Here is a 20,286-nt window from a genome sequence, read left to right on the forward strand (position 1 = left end):
CCTTAATTAGCCCTGTGTTTTGCAGCTCGCTTAGAAGTATCACAACCAGCTCAAATATCTTTTGAACTAGGATCTGTGGTCCCTGTAGGCTTCCCCACTATTCATTTGGAGGTTTTAGTTCAGCGATGAGAAGCTTTTTTTTTCTCCTGGAGGAGGGGCTGGAGGGAATCGAGGGTCTGAACAAAATTCTGCTCTAGACTATTCTGACGATTCATGTAACGGAATGAACATGGAGGGAAGGCAGTAAACAAACGTGTGTCACACACACGTATGCAACTTTGCCCTAGTACAAACTGCACCATGCCTCTTACTTTCATCGATTCATTTGGCCAGTGTGTTGTTACCCCAGAGATTTTCTGACAAGCTTATTTTCAGCTGTCATTTTACATGCAAAATAAGTAAATAAAAGAGCAAGGATATTCAATCAAGGAGAATTAATCAGATATATCCTTAAACCTGAAACGATGCAAAAACTTGTTGCATACCATAAGCAATATCTTCATACATTTCCTTCTGCCAATTCTTACATGGATTCTATATATAGTTGATGATAGGAGCTCTGCGGGGCGTATTTTAATCAACCTCCAGCTGACTCTGCTGTTACTGTCCATGCTAAAAGCTCTGATCAGTCCTCAAATCAAAAAGTCCTCCTTAGACATGTAGTAAGACAAACGTTTAATTGTTAAGGATGGGGACGGAGGAGTGGGAGCTGGGAAGGAAAAGAGAAGTTGAGAGAAGACGTAGGATAATTCGGATTGATTTAGCATTGGAGTTTTTGTATCTGAACAGCCGGCGGCGATAAATTTTTGTGTGATCATTAAAGGGGGGAAGGGTTCAATTCTTCTAGTTTACCATTAATTTTATCCCACCTTACCCAAGAGCAAATAAACCCTTGTAATTGCAGAACTTACCACCACGAAGAAGTGACTTCTGGGGTTTCCCAGAACAAGATCAGTGGAACCGCAAACCAGATCCCAAAGCGAAAGTTCATATTAGAAACACTTCACTCCTCATCAGTTCTAATGCGAAGGGCGGAGGAAATCCCATGGAACAAAAACTGCTGACACAGAGGCAAATGCACCTTGAGGGCTTCTCTCCTCACTGGATCAAGAGTCTCACCATTCCCATGTCACGGTTGCCAGGGGTCAGATTTACTGATACGCTCTGTGATGTGTCTGTGCAGAACTCCGGAGTCTGCTCAATTTGTCCAGAATCACATCCTCAAGGGGGGCAACAAGATCAATTCCGCTCTCATCCTTCTTCCTTGCCCTGATGCAGCTCTTCGGCAGTCAGAGCAAATCTGAGGCGCTGGTGTGAGTTGCTTACAGACTGGGTGGGTTCTGCCTTTCGTTCTTTCTTAACTCTGATGGATGAAATGATGTCAAGAGACATTGGAGGAGGTAACACCTCTGATTAGGGAAGGAATCCCGATGAGCCAGTTGCTTTCCAATAACCTTAAATCCAAACAGAGTTAGTTCAAACCCTGCACAGTTACCAAACACTGCACGGGATACGTTACTATTGAGAATGCAGCAGTGAAGTCGCCAAACGACGGAAAATACTTAGCACTTCTCAATATTTGATATCAATACATAATGTTTTAGTATTTCCTTCACATCTGTGTATGGTAGGATAGGTACAGACACGCCATATGAACTATGCAACTCGACTGTAACATTATATATAAGAAACAGAGAGAAAATATTTCCATGTTTTTGTTTATCTTAATAATCTCAGCCCTAGGAAATTAGGAAGGGGAATGATCTAAATTCTTCACATCTGAGGACACTAACTGTAACTGACCAAGGTGATTCTGTAAAAGAATAGAGACCGGGTGAAATGAAGAATGCAATGCAGCAAGCACATTTAAGTGTGAAAACTGGATACCATTTTATTTAACACGCTGAGGTCTTATTCGTGTAAATGTTACCGCGATTCCGAGCAAAGGAGCTTCCTCTTCCCACCTGACTTTTGACCCTAACAGTCTACTCCAAATTGTACTCTTCAGACAACAGTCTGGCAGGGAACAACTGGTAAAAACAAACACATTGAAAATAGTCAGGACAGCTCACATGACAGCGGTTATGCTTCACAAGCAAGCATCCATATTGCACACGTTTAGGGTGTGAGTAACTGTGCTTAGCTCCTTCAAGTGCCACCTGGAAACCAGACAGCTGTCCGGGTCAATTGTTTCTTTCAAATTACGTTTAAAACTTTGCCCAGACAAAGAGACCATCTCTCACTAAATTGTTGTTGCAAAGCAATTGGCGGGGAGGGGTTCAAATACGATCTATTGAAGATCAAATTAAACTTCCCTAAGGGAGTAGGGCGACGGAGAGAATAAACGCTCTGAAAGGTGACTGGATTGCAAATTTAGGACCTGATCCAACTCCTGTTGCAGTCAGTGGGAATTTTTCCATTGATGTCAATGGAAGTTGGACCAGGTCCTAGGGCAGCCGGCTTGGGGCAGGCTGTTATCTAAGATAATGAAGCAGCGAAAAACCAAGCAAGCCCACTTCTCGCTAGCCTTGACGGGGCTACAGCATCTCGTCCAGGCTAGAGATTTCTTCCCCTGAAGCATCATTCCGGGTGAGAATCGACCGCACCGGTTTAAATGCCGAGGAACTGAAACAAGAGTTGGTCGCTGCCACCCCAAGACAGGTTTATACCCCCCCACCCCGCATGATCAATGCGTTCGTCACCCATCTGCTTTCAGAGGGGAGGGAAGCCCAGGCGCTGCGTGGTGCAGGGAAAGGCACCTCGGGCCTTGCTGTTAGCAGGATTTTATCATCTAGCTCAGCCAAAGGGGCAGGGAGCGATCAACGATCACTCCTAGCTAGCCCACAAGTCTGTGCCTCTAGCCAGCTGGAGACGGGCAGAGATCGAGCTCGACCAAGGCACTAGAGCCGGGAGCCTACAAGCAGAGAAACTCTGCAGGGATTCACATAGACCAGAAAGTGAAGATGCTTCCCTGGAACTGGAAGTTTGTATCCTCCAGGGCACTGAGGAGGGATTTGAAGGCTTCCGTATGGCAATTGTTAAACTGAAACTGGGCTTTCCGCTCCCAGCGAGTACATCGAGAAATAACGATAGAGGAAACCGTGTCCAGCTGCCAACCCAGCTTGGCGCAGCCAGACCCGGGGCAGACTGACCAAATCCGGCCCCTCAGTCCTCTGCAGTGACTGACTGGCCAAGGGAGACGCAGTTCACCCGGTGGGGAGGCAGAAGAAATGACCTCGCCTGAAGCAGGCGGGCTGCGAAAGCCCCGGGGCTGATAACCCCAGTTCAGGAAAGACCATGGAGGTTTTTTAAATGTAAGAGTATAAAACCTCTCCGGAGAAAGGCAGGCGGCTGAACACATCAGACACAGGGAAGGACACTGCTGGGCAGGAGCCAGGTTCCCTCCCGCAGCCTGCTCCCCAGCCACCATCCCCTACGCTTCTCCCACCGCCACCCCAGGAGAGCCCCATCTGCTTGCACCCGCTCGCTGTTGCCCGGGAGTCGCCACTTGGCAAAGGGTGTGTTCCTACCACACGGTGCATACGGTACACTCCCGGTGAAGACAAGGCAGGTGTTATAATCTTGCCATTGCTTGTCTCCTATTTCTTACCTGCCCCTCTTTCCTCAAGCCCCCTCCCTTTAAAAACAAACAAACACGTGGACGGGCTTTTTAGGCCGGGATTTGAGCCTAAGGGAGGAAAGCACCCACAATCCATTGCGTTTTAATGTGATTTGGGGGCCTAAATCCATAGGATCCTTTGAAATGTTTTTAAATCGGTTTCCTGTTGTATAGGCTGGGGATGGTTTATAAATAACATTTACTTTAGGGAAGCAATCCAGGTTGGTACACTAGGGCTTTCCAGGTTTGTGCCGGTACCATTTAGTGGCAGAGTTCACTTACCTTCTACCAAGACTGTCCTGAGACTGAACTGGGACCACGTTCCCATGGCCCTGCGGATCACTGCTCCAGGGGCAGCTCCTGAACTCAGGTACGCCGCATAAATCCCGATCCACTTCAGTGGAATTGCTCGTTTTACATGGGTGTAATGGAAGAAAATGTGAGTTCCTGTCTTTCTAGTGACAGTCATGTCTCACTAAATGAATGATTGTACATGGTCGTGACAAACAAGACAGGAGCTGCCCCTTTCTCTCATGCAGGATCCTTTGGATGTGATAAGCTCAATGTTGTATAGGGACAGATTTCCCTAACCCAGGGCCGTCCCTAGCCATTATGGTGCCCTACGCAGCCCCCGGGCAGGGTGGCTGTGTGGGGTCCCAGGCCTCCGTGGGGGGGGCTGGGGGGGGGCTGGGGGGCAACCTTCAAGTGCCATGAGAGCCTTAAACAGCGCTTTGGCCTTGGCTCTCCCTTGTACAACTGAGTTCCCCTTACTTTAGTTTGGTCCCGTTTTGGCACTAGCACACACTAAAGAGAGATGGCCAATAAAAAGGGTTGGTTCAAACTCCTTCATCTGCAAAAGGACAAGTGTAGGGCATGCTATACGTAGAACCTCAGAGGTATGAACACTTTGGGAATGAAGGCTGTTTGTAACTCTGAAATGCTCAAACAAAACATTATGGTGGTTCTTTCAAAAGCGTACAACTGAACTTTGATTTAATACAGCTTTGAAACTTTACTATGCAGAATTTAAATGCTGCTTTTGACCATTTTAACTTAAATGAAACAGGTATAGAAAGTTTCCTTAAAATATTTTTGTTAACTTTCCCATTTTTTAGTAGTTTACTTTAAACACACTACCGTACTGGCTTCTTGGGGGTGGGTGGTGGGGGGGGAGAGAAGGGGATGTCTCTGGAGCTGCCTGATTGCGTACTTCTGGTTCCAAATGAGGTGTCAGGTTTCAGAGTAGCAGCCATGTTAGTCTGTATCTGCAAAAAGAAAAGGAGGACTTGTGGCACCTTAGAGCCTAACAAATTTATTTGAGCATAAGCTTTCGTGAGCTACAGCTCATTTCATTGGAGGTGTGTGGTTGACCAGTCAGTTTGTAACTCTGGTGTTCATAACTCTGAGGTTCTACTGTAAATGTTTCAGAGAAAAACAGCAATATTAAAGCAAGTCTACTATGGAGGACTGATGGCCTGAAGGGATTTGCTGTGGGCGATGAAGTCTTTATCAAGATAACTCGTTTAAATCCAGCCCCCTTTGCTTGTAACTTGAAGTCATTAGATTCTGAAGACTGTTTGGTGGCCCTATTAGTGTGAGCTGAGTTCCTGGAAAGCATGTGTCTATGTCACAAAGCCATTTTAACAATTTACCCTGATTTCAATCCCAGCTGAGGGTCCTGGAAAATGAACTACTGCCCCTCTGCTCTACACCTGGTCAGTCCAGTCCATGGTTAAGGAACATTTGTGGGGCAGGGAAGGGAAGCCATTGTGATAGCTGTTGGGATAAAGGGCTTCAGTATTCTGGGCTGTCAATTAACACTTTTCCTGAATGCTAAATTCATTTATTTAAAATGCAAATCATTAAGGATCTAGATGCATAATGCATAATAGAATTGAAACTTGGCAAACATAGTTCTTTGGAACACCGAATATAGGGTATGATGAATTTACTACTATGAATACTTTTGATTATTTAGGAGCTAAACAAGCATCTTTAAAATTAAACATGGCCAGCAAAGAATTGTAGCACTGAAATGGGATTTATGAAAAAGCCCATCTCAAACAAACAAACATCATCCTACTCTGAAGTCTGACTTCTTCAGATCACAAACAAAGTAGTGGATCAGGTGTAAGATTTAACAGTTCAGAAGGAAGTGTTCATTTTGCATTTCATTTCCTTCTAACTGAAAGAAACATCCAGAAACCTGATATAGCATAGCTTGGATTTCAAAATTACTGACACAAAGTAACATTAGAGCAAGCTTTTGGAGTGTATAGGCTCCATTTATCTACACTGAGAAGTTATGAATGACACACTATCTGTGCCACCAGTAGGCATCCTCCATATTTCCAGATATATAAAACTTGCTTCAGATGCATAAAGAGAGCATGAATGATGGTGTAAAGATGGGAGAGTGAGGTAATCCCTGGCAGAGTGAAGGGATAAGGAAGCAATAAGAAACAATATCCAGGATGTAGAGAAGGCAAAGCTGGGCAGGACCTGCAAGTGCAGATGAGCAGGCTAATCTTCAGTGGGCAAAGCATTGACAATTTAGGGATCCGGAAAGAGTAGTGACATGGTCAGATCAAATGAGCAAGGAGGAAAATAGCAGCAGTATTTTAGGCAGACTGGAGAGAAGCAATATTAATTAAGCCAGAGATGAGGTGATAACAGTAACCATGGCAGGAGAAAGTCAGGCAGCCAGTAGAACAATCCCCCCTTTCAAATCCCTCTTCCCTGAAAGACCTATCTATACAGCAGCCCAGGTGAACAGCTAGGGAAGACTGTGGAGAGGGGTCATCTTTTCTCTCCTCCATGAAACCTAGAACTGTCTCAAACAGCAATAATCCATAGTTTAAAGATGCTGCGTAAGTGTTCTGGCACTCTACAAGAGTTTGTTAATGTAACTGACACAAATGAATGGATTAGAATGGAAGATCTGAGGATACTGACACTAAATGAAATGGAGGGTGGCAATGTCAAAACCTACTTCTGAAAATTGTGTTAAAACTAACTATGTAAATATCTTCAGCCTTCTAGAGTAAGTAGAGTCTTGTGAAATTTTGAATTTTTTAGGCTTAGGATTTTTATTTTCTGCTTTATTCTGGTAGGACTACTCCTGGTAAAAGATGTTTCTTCTGCACACTCTAGTGTTTCACAGAATCATAGAATATCAGGGTTGGAAGGGAACTCAGAAGGTCATCTAGTCCAACCCCCTGCTCAAAGCAGGACCAATCCCCAACTAAATCATCCCAGCCAGGGCTTTGTCAAGCCTGGCCTTAAAAATATCTAAGGAAGGAGATTCCACCACCTCCCTAGGTAACGCATTCCAGTGTTTCACCACCCTCCTAGTGAAAAAGTTTTTCCTAATATCCAACCTAAACCTCCCCCACTGCAACTTGAGACCATTACTCCTTGTTCTGTCATCAGCTACCACTGAGAACAGTCTAGATCCATCCTCTTTGGAACCCCCTTTCAGGTAGTTGAAAGCAGCTATCAAATCCCCCCTCATTCTTCTCTTCCGCAGACTAAACAATCCCAGTTCCCTCAGCCTCTCCTCATAAGTCATGTGTTCCAGTCCCCTAATCATTTTTGTTGCTCTCCGCTGGACTCTTTCCAATTTTTCCACATCCTTCTTGTAGTGTGGGGCCCAAAACTGGACACAGTACTCCAGATGAGGCCTCACCAATGTCGAATAGAGGGGAACGATCACGTCCCTCTATCTGCTGGCAATGCCCCTACATATACATCAGAAAATGCCATTGGCCTTCTTGGCAACAAGGGCACACTGTTGACTCATATCCAGCTTCTCATCCACTGTAACCCCTAGGTCCTTTTCTGCAGAACTGCTTCCTAGCCGCTCGGTCCCTATTCTGTAGCGGTGCATGGGGTTCTTCCGTCCTAAGTGCAGGACTCTGCACTTGTCCTTGTTGAACCTCATCAGATTTCTTTTGGCCCAATCCTCCAATTTGTCTAGGGCCCTCTGTATCCTATCCCTACCCTCCAGCGTATCTACCTCTCCTCCCAGTTTAGTGTCATCTGCAAACTTGCTGAGGGTGCAATCCACACCATCCTCCAGATCATTTATGAAGATATTGAACAAAACCGGCCCAAGGACCGACCCTTGGGGCACTCCACTTGATACCGGCTTCCAACTAGACATGGAGCCATTGATTACTACCCGCTGAGCGCGACAATCTAGCCAACTTTCTATCCACCTTATAGTCCATTCATCCAGCCCATACTTCTTTAACTTGCTGGCAAGAATACTGTGGGAGACCGTGTCAAAAGCTTTGCTAAAGTCAAGGAACAACATGTCCACTGCTTTCCCCTCATCCACAGAGCCAGTTATCTCGTCATAGAAGGCAATTAGATTAGTCAGGCATGACTTGCCCTTGGTGAATCCATGCTGACTGTTCCTGATCACTTTCCTCTCCTCTATGTGCTTCAGAATTGATTCCTTGAGGACCTGCTCCATGATTTTTCCAGGGACTGAGGTGAGGCTGACTGGCCTGTAGTTCCCAGGATCCTCCTTCTTCCCTTTTTTAAAGTGTTTGATTGAAGTATCACTTTGTGCATTTAATTATTGCTATATTACAATCCCTGACTCTGTTTTGGATTTTGGCATATTGGATTTATGATATCGTAATTGCTCTTTCTGATTATGCTGTGCACGCAAAAAATTTCACATCAATGGAAAGGGTTTATTCTGCTCACATTGTGCACTATGAGGATTTCCTTTGGAAGAAAGGATGGGACATTGAATCGTTTGTCTTTGCTGATCTACCCTATGGCATTAGGACCAGATTTTGAAATATGAGCATCAGAAGTTAAGCACCTCAATCTCTATGTAAGCACTTAAATAAAGGTGGCCTAGTTTTCAGAAATGTGGAGTGCTACAGAACAAGGCACAGCACCTTTGCAATGCATAGTGCCTGACCAAGCACAGGCTTTTGTGGGGAGAGATCATAATAGAAGGATGCTGAACAGCACACCTTACCCAGAGCGGGACTACTGTATCTAGCTAATTTAACATCATTTGTGTATTTGGATGTATAGAATTGCTAAAAAAGGTCCCTATTTGCATGCTCTAGGCACCCTTGCATAACTTAAATATACAACCTATGTGTAGTAGAACAATTCAAAGTAACCTTCCAGCTGCAACTGAAATATACTACACTTGATCTTACTTAAAATAGAAAAAAAGCACACTGTCTGTCTTGATCCTAATGTTCACTCATTTGATACCTTCCTCCTGCCTGCCAGTGATCTCATTTCAAACTGGTCAAGAAGGTCAAGAATCCTTTTCCCTTTCTCTAAGCAGGAAAAGACAAATTTGATCTTTAAAAGTTCATGAGCATAACATTAGCACCCCCCCCCCCCCCCCCCCACAACCCAATGGTTAAAAATGTCTCCAAAAATAGGCCTCTGTAGTGATGCTGGCTGACAGATATCTAGGGAGAGAGGGAATCTCTGGGCTCAAAAGATACCCTTCTGTTAGCCTAGCAAAGGTACATGAAAACCCACACGAGGAGGAGACAAAGAAAGGTCCAAAGCACATTTTCCTTTACAGGACTGGCAAGACCAGTTGGTGTTGATCAGAAAAGATTCCCTTCTGCTCTTAAATGTCAAAGCACCCACGAGGGGGGCAGAAAGCCAGAGGGGGGAAGAATCATTACTACTCCTCCCCATGTGATAGCTTTAATACAAAATGACTTTTGCAAAATAAGGAGAGAACACTGAGGTTGGAGCTCTATGGCCATCACAGCTTCCCACTGGCTGGAAACAGCAATGCAAATAAGGCCCAAGGGCATGTCTGGAGCACTTTAACAGGGATGCAGGAGGTGGAAGAACCTTTACAAGTGAGGAAAAAAATTACCTATAGTTTTTCAGAACCTCTTTGCAGATGAAAGAAATAAGGAGGCAGGAGCAGATATATGCTCCGTAAGAGTAGCTGTCAGCAAAAATGCAAGCTGGTGGATGGTCTGGTGGAGTTTGGGAACTAAAAAGGCAGGAGGAAAAGGAAGGCAAAACAGACTACAAGGGTGGGTCTTCTGCAGTTTCCACGATATGCTATGCATCCGATGAAGTGAGCTGTAGCTCACGAAAGCTCATGCTCAAATAAACTGGTTAGTCTCTAAGGTGCCACAAGTACTCCTTTTCTTTTTACGAATACAGACTAACACGGCTGTTACTCTGAAACCTAATTTTGCAACAGAAAAGCTTCAAAAACAGACTCCAATGAGAAACTGCTGAGCTTGAATTAATATGCAAACTAGATACCATTAACTTGGGTTTGAATAGAGACTGGGAGTGGCTGGGTCATTACACATATTGAATCTATTTCCCCATGTTAAGTATCCTCACACCTTCTTGTCAACTGTCTAAATGGGCCATCTTGACTATCACGACAAAAGTTTTTTTCGCCTGCTGATAATAGCTCATCTTAATTAGCCTTTTATTGTTTGTATGGCAACTTCCACCTTCTGTGTGTGTATACATATATCTTCTTACTATATGTTCCATTCTATGCATCCGATGAAGTGGGTTTTAACCCACAAAAGTTTATGCTCTAATAAATTTGTTAGTCTCTAAGGTGCCACAAGTACTCCTGTTCTTTTTGCGGCTACAGACTAACACGTCTGCTACTCTGAATCTTGTACCTGGTCAGACAGAGGAATCAAGCACAAGAGCACAGTAATCTGTGCCTGTTGTTTTTCCCTCTTATTCTTCTGCTAAATTGTTGGAAAAATAGTAGCAGAAATGGAAAAAAACCTGAGAATTTAATATAAATTCTATACTTGTTTGTCACCTTGCAGCCACGACTGACAGGACAGGGACTGGGCATTTCCTTATGTAGCCTTGGTTACAGACGGCTACTTTTCCCGCTCCCTTCAGAGTAGGTTGAACTGTTAAGTCAGGGCAAAGAATTATGCCACAGCTTGGGGAGCAGTGTCCCAGCATACTACAAAACAAGACTGTTTTTCTAAACGTTAACATTTTGATCCGCTGTTGAACAGTAAAGTACCTCTGAGACAAACCTCTCAGAAAGAGCACTACTCCGTGACCCTGTTGTGGAAATATAGTTTTTTTGTGTTTCCTTTGCTTAGATCTATACATTCAACAATAAATGTAGCTTTGAAAATGCAGTGTCCTCTGTCCCTAGGACAGAACTGGAGGTCAGGACTCCTATTTCCAGACCATCACCAAATTGCCAGGGGCCAGATTTTTAAAGATATGTAAGGTGCCTAAAAATGCAGATAGATTAATGGGATTTTCAGACACCTAGGTGCAGAAATCAAAAGGAGTTAGGTGCTTAAGCATTATTGAAAAATCACACCAGGCACCTAAATAACTTTAAAAATCTGGCCACAGTTGAACATGGTCAATTCACTCAGCCTCCCTGTGCCTCAATTTACAACTCCATTTTACTTTACAGGGGTATTATGTGGCTTAACTAATTAATGTATGCAAAGCTCTTTAGCACCTTATCTCCAGCAACCTCTTAGAAGTGCAAAGCAATGTATTATTACTATGGTTGCAAGATAGTGACTTTGGTTCAATACTTTAAGGAATAAAATCTCTCAGCAGGATTGTTACTATCTGAAATCACCCACAGTGAAACTAAATGGTTCAGAATTTAAAGACAGCATGACTTGGGGGCTAGATTTCCAAGTGGCCTCTTCACTCACAGTTCCCCCCCACTCTCTTATAGGTATGTTTGAGAAGATGATTTAGACACAACAATGACTAAAACAGACAAAGAAATTAGCAAAACTCTCCCTGAGAAGAGGGAGCATAATGGACCTGAAGTGCACGGTTTAATAAACAGTAATTTGAGATGAGGAAATTAAATGCAACTTCATATGGTGATACGGTGGAAGATAATAACCAAAGATCAGTTTTAGTCTTGCCCTCAAAATTAAGTACTCTCCTCCCCCATACTACAGCCCTTGTGACCCTGATAACTGAAGTTTCAGACAATTCATTGTCCTTGTTCCAGGATTCCTGTTTCCCTTACCTAGTATATGTTGCTCTGCACAGCGATCTTGAGCAGTATAAGCAGCTGGATGGGAGGAGGGGAGAAAGAAAAAAAATCTGTACTTCTACCTAAGTGGTGTTTCTATTAAAATGATCAACATTTTCTTTGTCAAATAATTTGAAAAGCAAATGGGAACCTGAGGATTTCACAGGGAGTAACTGCTCACAGATGTAATTTGCAGGATTGCTTAACAATAACAAAACAATTTATGTAATTAATATTTCTTATGAGTTAGATATGAAATAGATGCTTTATATGAAGGATGGGCATTTTGACTCATATCCTTTCAATGTGTTACTGGGTTATTTACTGAGGCAAGATCAGGTATATTAATTAGAAATCGCAAACATGACTAGCAACATGTAAACTAGTAATAAGACAGTCTCCCTCTGTTAATTCACAAAGATAAAACTCAGGCTAACTTCAATAACTACATTCTCATCAAAGCTAATTTATACAGAAGAAAATAAGAGGTAACTTTTGCAGAGTACAATTATTTACCTTGTAACTGATTATTTATCTATGAAGTCTGCAACGGATTAAAATGCACCTAAAGTTTCAACCAATACAGATTCAGTGTTTATGGTTGTCAACCCAATTTTCTAAGGTGTATCTATATCAGGTACCAGGGCACTATTGTGTTTTCTAATTTGCACGAAAGTGAAGTAATTAAATGAAGACATCTGGAATTTATTTAAAGAAAGAATTACCTTTCTGTTGACTTCATCTATATAAAATCAGTGTAGTAGAATTTACAACCTAGAATTGGTTTCTGAAAAGAATTTTATAGTAACTTTTAATTACAAAACACTTATCCATAACTATGATTTTTGCTTTAATATTGCTTTTCTTCATATGTATTTTATGTCATTCATGCCATTATACTTAAAGGATTATAACAGAAATACTGACAAAACTATTTTCTAGAGGGGTTTTATTTTTAGAATTATGGCCGGAAGTGCAGCATATTAACGGTTTCAATTGAGAAGTTAATTTTCTTCCACAAAATTTTGGGGGGGAAAGTCTTCTTTTAGTTAGTGTCTGAGATGGCAATGAAATATAAATGAAAGGAAATGGTATAGCGGTTGCACCACTAAAATGTGAGTGAGGAGTTCTGAGCTTTGTACCTGGCTCTATCACAGACAGTTTGGATTGTGTCACGTAACCTCTCTGTGCCTCAGTTGTCCTTCTGTAAAGTAAAACAACCTCTCTCAGGGAGTATTCATGAGATTAATTACTCTTTGAAAAGTATTCTAACATCTTAAGTTCCGAAGTATGTGTGTGCAAATACCATGAAATATGAGACTCTAAACACTAAAAACAAAAGAAAAACATTCAAACAGATGCAGCTACTGCAAATTTCAAAACTCCATCTATATTTAAGAGGATGATAATCTGTAAATGGGTAAATCAGAGATGTGAAGAACTTTGGCATTTCGATGTTGCAAGCTAGTTGGAGAACAGTTTTAGTGATGACCTTCTTTTCAGCAGCAAAGAAAATAAATATTGCATACATAACACTGTTTCCCATTTCTATTCAAAGGTTTTTTGGTGACTGCTAGGTGATGTCATAGAAATGGTATTGGTGCAAGAGAAACTGCTTGTAAGATAAAAGTGGTAATTGTAACAGCTAGATCCCACAAAATTCCTTCTTCAAGGCTTGCTGGTTCAAATCACTGGGCTACAGCTGGATGCACTCCTCCATTTTTGGTGGCAGAGGGAAACTAAAGCTGGTGAGTGGCTGTGCATATGGAAGAGTTGTGCTATAGGCTTTCCCTTCCTCCTCATAAGCCACATGGCTGGAGTTCTGTAAGTTGAAAAGGAGTCTAGGACAATAGGAGGAGCAATTAAGTATACTGAAGTAAACCTACTACCTAACGTAGTTTCAAAGCAGTAATCTGCAAAGGAGCTGAGGATAAAGAATAATGCTCAAAGCAGCATTAATTTCCTTAACTTGCCTTGTACTCTCCTTGGAGAGGATGGGGCAATAGGGACAGGGAACGACCGGTCTCTGCACTACAACCCTGAAACCCAAAGGGCTAGAGTTCGATTTCACACAGAATCTAGGACTCTGAAGTTTTCTAGGCTGTCTCCTTAACCCCATCCCATTAGGGGAGAATGCTCCCCATTTGTAACAAGAAGGTATGGAAAGAATTACAAGATGTAAATTACTACAGGAATCAACTGTGTATGTTAATATTTATAACACCAACCACTTATGAGGAAATAAAGGTTTTTGTAACCAGGATGGAGAACGGGTAGAAACACTCACTGAAGACACTAAAACGCACACATTGAGGAAGATTCTATGCAGAGTTCTCGATCATACATATGGAGCTGTTGTAGTAAAGAGCTATGGGCATGTAGAAACATGCAGCAAACTTTTCTGAATCCCTACCATTTAAATCCTTTTGAGCACCAGTAAATCTGTAAATGTTGTTAACAAGTGGTGTTGAATATGCTAATATTGATGTATCTACCTGGGGCAAGAGATCAGTTTAGCCATGGTCTGGATAGCACAGTTCAAGGAGAAAAATCCTTGTCTACAATAATCTGGATAGCTGTGCTAGAACCTTGTAACCAACATCCCTATTTATACGGTTTGTAATCTATATATAGATTTACACAGTTCTACATAACATGGTTTTGATCCCTGTGTGAACATGGTAGCTTGATCTGGTTCTAGTCATCTCAACCTTGCTCAACAGTTTGTTGTGTTTATGATCTATTCAAGCTTTACAATATTGAACTACAAAAAAGTTTTACTAAAACTAAAGTGTGCCATTCAAACGTTAAATATTTAAATGATATCTACTGTTTTGTAGCACTGGATATGAAAGTACTCACTGAGGTGGGGTAGGAAAATCAAATTGATGCTTCATGATTAAACGCTTGACAAGATCCCTACAATATTGTTGGTGGTGGTAAACAAATAAGAAATAAAGGCATAGTAACCACAGGAAAATATTTTTTGATGTGAAACTATACTGCATGATAAAATACAGAATGTCTTCAGGGAAGTCTACTTAAGTTGTCTTAAACGTTTTGATAAAATGCCCTCCAAAACTAAATTTCTCTATTGTTGCAAATATATAACTAATAAACAATATAGCAGACAAACTACTGAAGATGTTCCACATTCATAAATGACAGATAAATGGGCAAAGAAACTAGCAATAAGTACTAAGCAATAAGAATTATGTTTTTATTTCTTACAAAAATGAAATATAAAAACAAAACTTTGAAAAGGTTTATACTTACAAGCCATACCCATTTTGTAAAGAAAACTTTTAAACACAAATAAATATGATTGGTTGCACTGAATTTGTAACCTTTATTTTGTTTCTAAATTATTTATAATATTACAAAATTTAAACTCTTCAGAAATGAAGCTAAGAAGAATTTAATGTACTTCTTCAAATATATTTTCTTCCTATAAATTGGTTTGTAGTTCCATACATTGAACAGAATCATATTTGAGAACAAAAGTTTGTTAGAAGTATGCATAAAATCAGGCTTTCCTTAAGGTTAATTTGGTGATAAGAAAGAGAAATCCAAATCCAAACAGGGTTACTGCTGCCCTTTTTATTAATCTACTTTTCCAGGTAGGTGTTTTTTCCAGGGGTCGCACACGAGTGGGGTCATTCTTCTGTTCATTTTGAAGCTGAAGTTCATGTAAATATATAATTCAAAATAGTTAGTGTATGAGAACTTCTTAAGTACACGAAGGCATTTCAGACAGTACATAAATGTAGATATTCATGTTATTTTACTCTCGTTAAAGCCTGGGCCTGATCTTGCTTCCATTAAAATCAATGGCAAAACTTATACAGATTTCAATGGGAGTAGGAGTGGGTCTTTATCTTATCTATTCCACAGAGCGATACTATAAAAATAGTAGAAGCATGAATACCAGCACCTTTTTGTAAATAAACAAAATTCCTTAAAGGCTAGTCAAAACTAACAATTGTTAGAAAACATCTTGAACCATTATAACAGCAAAACAACCCTGTTATAAAAACACTAACAATGTCCAATATTTGATTAGGGCCTTTGCTATTTAATCACAAGAGTCATGATTTGTAAAAATATATTTAGTCAAAAAGAGGCTTTCAATGACTTCCCTGTAACAGCAGAGCTATAGTGAGCATATAGGTGAGATCCTATGTTTGTAGGGTGCTACGCACCTTACAAGATTGGGCCCACAAATAATAACTCTACCCTCGTAAAGACAGAAGGTGAAATTCTGGCTCCATTTAGGTCAATGTGAGTTTTGCCCCCAGATAGTAAATTATTATAAAACTGGCTAATAGCCACTTGTACACTTTCACAAAGTAATTATATATTATAGCTGTTAACTGTGTATTTAATGAAATCTGGCACAAAAATTTGAAATTTTATATACTAATTATATTTACTAGATTTAAAAAATGAATTTTAACTTAGATGTTTTAGAAATAACTAATTTTCACACTAAATGTTATTTCATTTGAGCTCTCTATGCCAGTGGTTCTCAGCCTGTGACCCATGTGACATCCTCAGGGTCATACAGGTAGAATACATATTGTGTTGACGCAGCCCACATGACACAGAGAGCGCTGCATATGCGGCCCACTCTGGTAAATAGGTTGAGAACCATTGCTTATGCCAATTCAACAATGGCCAATCAAAATGTAGAGCAAAAAAGTATGTTTAAATGTTAAAGCTATTTCAATGTTATTCGGAACGATACTAAATGAGCAGATGATATGGTGTAATGATTATAATTGTACTGTAAGAGGAATAATAGTTTATAAAATATTAAAAGCGCCAAATGTTTACAGAACATCGCCAAACGTTCCAGTGAGAGAATGCCTGAACTTGATGCACATGCAGTACTATTTTTCACTTGAAAGTGCAACTTGCCCTTTAGGGTATGTCTACACTGTGATAAAAGACCCACAGCACGGCCACGGCTGGCCTGGGTCAGTTGACTTGGGCTCGTGGGTCTAGGGCTGTGGGGCTATAAAATTGCAGTGCAGATGTTGGAGTCTCAGATCTTGGGCTTCACTCCAAACCTGCATGCCTACACTGCAGTTTTATAGCCTTGCAGCCCAAGCCCCATGAGTCTGAGTCAGCTGACTCAGGCTCTAAGACTTGGTACATCAACCTTAGACATCAACTATAACTGGTCAGTTGGGTGTGCAATCACCTTTTTGCACATGTATTCAATTACTGCATATACAAATGTAGTCCTGCAACTGCCATAGAGTTCTTTGTGGCAGCTTTAAACCTACTCTCACATATCTGGTTCTAAATGTTTTATAAAGCGAAGGCTGTTAACATTCATTTAAATTTACCTAAACAACGAGAGAGCATTAATAGTATTATATTCACTGTCTGACTTCCACATGACTTCATTCAGCAACAGATTCCTTTCTGACACTGATGCTCCATTTACTGAATCTCAACACTCATTCCTTTTACCAGCCTATTACTTAAAGTGATCTTGTCTGACAAGAGCTTGTCATTATGTTGGTTTGAGAGTGAGTGATGTAGTGCTAACATCTAGCATTGACCTCTCCCACCCTTTTCTTTTGACACCTCTACAGACATATCTGGATTGCCTCCTATTCCATCACATAAAACCCTAACATCTTCCTCATGAGTCAATATTTCCATACAATACCTTAATGATGTGTTCACAGAATGGCGTTTATAGTGCAATAGTTCTTAAGGAGCATAAGGATATTCCCCCATTTTTAGCAACCTTTCCTCTTCCCAAGGTTTCACTCATCTCTGCCTTTCAGTACAAAAGGAATGGCTGTAGCTTCCTATAGAACCTGTCAGCACTGTTTCAGAATTGTCCAGATGATTCACTGCTGAGTGATGCAAAGCAACAGTTACCCCAGCTCTCAACCCCAATTCCCTGCTGCTTCCACATAGGGTGACCATGTGTCCCGTTTTGGTCAGGACAGTCCCTTTTTTAAGCCCTGTCCCAGCTGTACCAACTTTTTTTTCCTTGCAAAAGTGGGCATTTGTCCTGTTTGCTCTTGATCAGTTGGCAAGAGCAAACGGGACAAATGCCCAGTTTTGTTAAAAAAGCAGGGTGTGGAGGAATGGGTGTGTGGGGTGTGTGGAGTATTGATGCCAGCCCTGCGTGGGGGGACGCAAGGCTCCAGCGGGGGGGGCTTGGGCAAGCAGTGAGATACCAGCCTTAGTCTTTGGGAAATATGGTCGCCCTATCTAGTATGTGCATCGTGCTCACCCAAGCCCTGCCTGCCACCACGTGGGAGGGTCGGGGTGGGGGGCGGGGAGGAAGGAGCTCGGGCCCGCGGGGCCTTGGGTCCAGTCCCATGCAGTGTCCCATTTGCTCTTTGGGAAAATAGTCACTCTATCTCCACATCTCTTGCAACTCCTTCCCTTTGCAGGTGTTCAAACTACAGTTTTAAAGATCCTTTCTGTGGCAGTCTGATATGCTACCACTTAGCTGATGGGGCAGTATGTACAGAATTTGTTTACAAGAAATCTGTTTATGGCATTTTATTTAGTATATTCATTAAGACACATACCCACCTTTTGCATGAGGTCCTTTAGTTTGCTAACTTCTTCACCCAAATCTTCAACATTGCAAACCAAGTCCTCACAAACTTTAGTGAAGCTCTGGGGTGGACCCCATTCGAGTACTATCTATTAGAAGTTTTACAATGTTATTTAAAATCTGGTAAAAAGCTTCTGATCTTTATATAATTGCTATTAAAATATGAACAACAATTTCTGTAAAGTGCTTATATTCTGTATAGTATGAAATCAATGGAGAGACTGGCATAGTACATAGTTCAACTTAGATCACTTACATATTTTAATAGATCAAACCAGTCATTCAAAATGTCATCTTACCTCACATAGGTCAACTGGTAGGCAATATTGCCTGAAGGCCCCCAAACATCCCGAAAACATTATGCAACCTCAAGATAATCAGACTATTTAGACAAGCAGTATATATTTCTATGCTTCTCCAGAGGTGTAAACAAAGCAAGGAAAACAATGAAGACAGTCTAACATTACAAAATATTCTCTACTTTTAAAATGTTTTTATATTTTAAATATTGTTGTGATAAAATTAAAACACAAACAGGTTATTTTTAAAACACAACACCCTACATTTCCACATGGTTTGTGTGTGACATGGCACACACTGTTGTGTTTCAGCCTTCCCCTGCCCTTTCTGGAACTTTTCATTTAAATATTTAAACTCTTATTAGCACAAGCAGAGAGGAACAGAATTTTTTTCTTCTTAAAAATTTGATTGACTTAAGATTTTTTTAAAATGTAACTTAAAGTGGTATTTCAAGGTACTACTGGCAAGAATGCTATCTAGTTTACATAAACTGTATGATAAACTGTATGATAAAGGAGAAAGTTGTAAATGGACGTCCATTACTGTTCATTTTCTCATTTATTAGTAGCTAAACTAATAATCCTCCCACCCTGTCCCAAATCAGTCTTCATTTTCCTTTGTTGAATACCTTGTGAGAGTTTGTGGGTAACTGGCTAACTATATTTTGCACAGCAGTTGTAAGATGACCACACTGTCTATTCAGTTTCAGAAGAAAAGTGAGGAACTCATCGCCACTATAAAAACAAAATAAGATAATAAGATATGCAATTTATTTAAGAAACAAAGTAATATTATTTTATTATTACAAATGCACAACTTCCCACAGAACTCTACATGTACTAAAATTCAATAAGCTTATCTATTTTCTCATAAAAATATCATCTAGAACACTGTAGCTATTAAAAACAAGTTTGAAAGTCTGAACAGTTCAAAAACCCCTAAATCTTTAGCAATGCTCAGTTTAATTTCCATTTATTTTTGCTTTCCTTCTTTACCCCGTCTCTTACACGTACCAGTGGGAAGACCTCTTATTTGCTACATGAAAAATATTAAGTGTTCCCTATTATGCACATGAATTTACAACATTATGGTCTTTTGTGCACAATGATAAAACCTGCAACCAGTAATTTTACAAGATCAAGTACTGGAAGTCTCAGGCCCATTTTATGTTGATGTATGAAATATTCCTGGTCTACAGCTTGTATAATCAAGGATGACATGGAGAAGTTGATATCTGATTGGTACATTGGAGTGTGGGACTCTTACTGAATGGGGGAGGCAACTAGAGACAGATGATGTGGAAAAAGCTGAAGTACTCAATGCTTTTTTTGCCTCGGTCTTCGCCAAGGTCAGCTCCCAGACTGCTGCACTGGGCAGCATAGTATGGGGAGGAGGTGAGCAATCCTCAGTGGTGAGGGAACAGGTTAAGAACTATTTAGAAAAGCTGGACATGCACAAGTCCATGGGGCCGGATGCAATGCATCTGAGTGTGCTGAGGAAGTTGGCTGATGCGATTGCAAAGCCACTGGCCATTATCTTTGAAAACTCATGGCAATCAGGTCCTGGACAATTGGAAAATAGCAAATATAGTGCCCATCTTTAAAAAATGGAAGAAGTAGAATCCGGGGAACTACAGACTAGTCAGCCTTACCTCTGTTCCCGGAAAAATCATGGAGCAGGTTCTCAAGGAATCAATTTTGAAGCACTTGGAGGAGAGGAAGGTGATTAGGAACAGTCAACATG

At 41.0% G+C, this 20,286-nt stretch overlaps 2 protein-coding genes across 4 annotated transcripts in view; both read right to left on the minus strand.

The window, feature by feature from the left end:
* Window positions 1-1,006, minus strand: part of WNT2 (Wnt family member 2) — a 48,303-nt gene extending 47,297 nt beyond the window's left edge. Inside the window, exon 1 of the mRNA XM_037888919.2 lies at window positions 912-1,006. Within this exon, the coding sequence (XP_037744847.1) occupies window positions 912-991 (80 nt within the window). The 5' untranslated portion in view covers window positions 992-1,006. The remainder of the gene's footprint in view (window positions 1-911) is intronic.
* A 13,847-nt stretch (window positions 1,007-14,853) lies between these two features.
* ASZ1 (ankyrin repeat, SAM and basic leucine zipper domain containing 1) overlaps window positions 14,854-20,286 on the minus strand; it is a 107,975-nt gene continuing 102,542 nt past the window's right edge. For 2 of the 3 annotated variants that reach the window (XM_043549945.1, XM_043549949.1), the window contains 3 exons: window positions 19,172-19,277; window positions 18,219-18,332; window positions 14,925-15,327 (listed from right to left, as the gene is read on the minus strand). In XM_043549945.1, the coding sequence (XP_043405880.1) occupies window positions 15,175-15,327; window positions 18,219-18,332; window positions 19,172-19,277 (373 nt within the window). In that variant the 3' untranslated portion in view covers window positions 14,925-15,174. Of the gene's footprint in view, window positions 15,328-18,218; window positions 18,333-19,171; window positions 19,278-20,286 lie in introns of all 3 variants that reach the window. The other variant, XM_037888920.2, reaches the window with a different exon arrangement.

Source organism: Chelonia mydas, chromosome 1 (genome assembly GCF_015237465.2).
Source record: "Chelonia mydas isolate rCheMyd1 chromosome 1, rCheMyd1.pri.v2, whole genome shotgun sequence".
NCBI classification, from domain to species: domain Eukaryota; kingdom Metazoa; phylum Chordata; order Testudines; family Cheloniidae; genus Chelonia; species Chelonia mydas.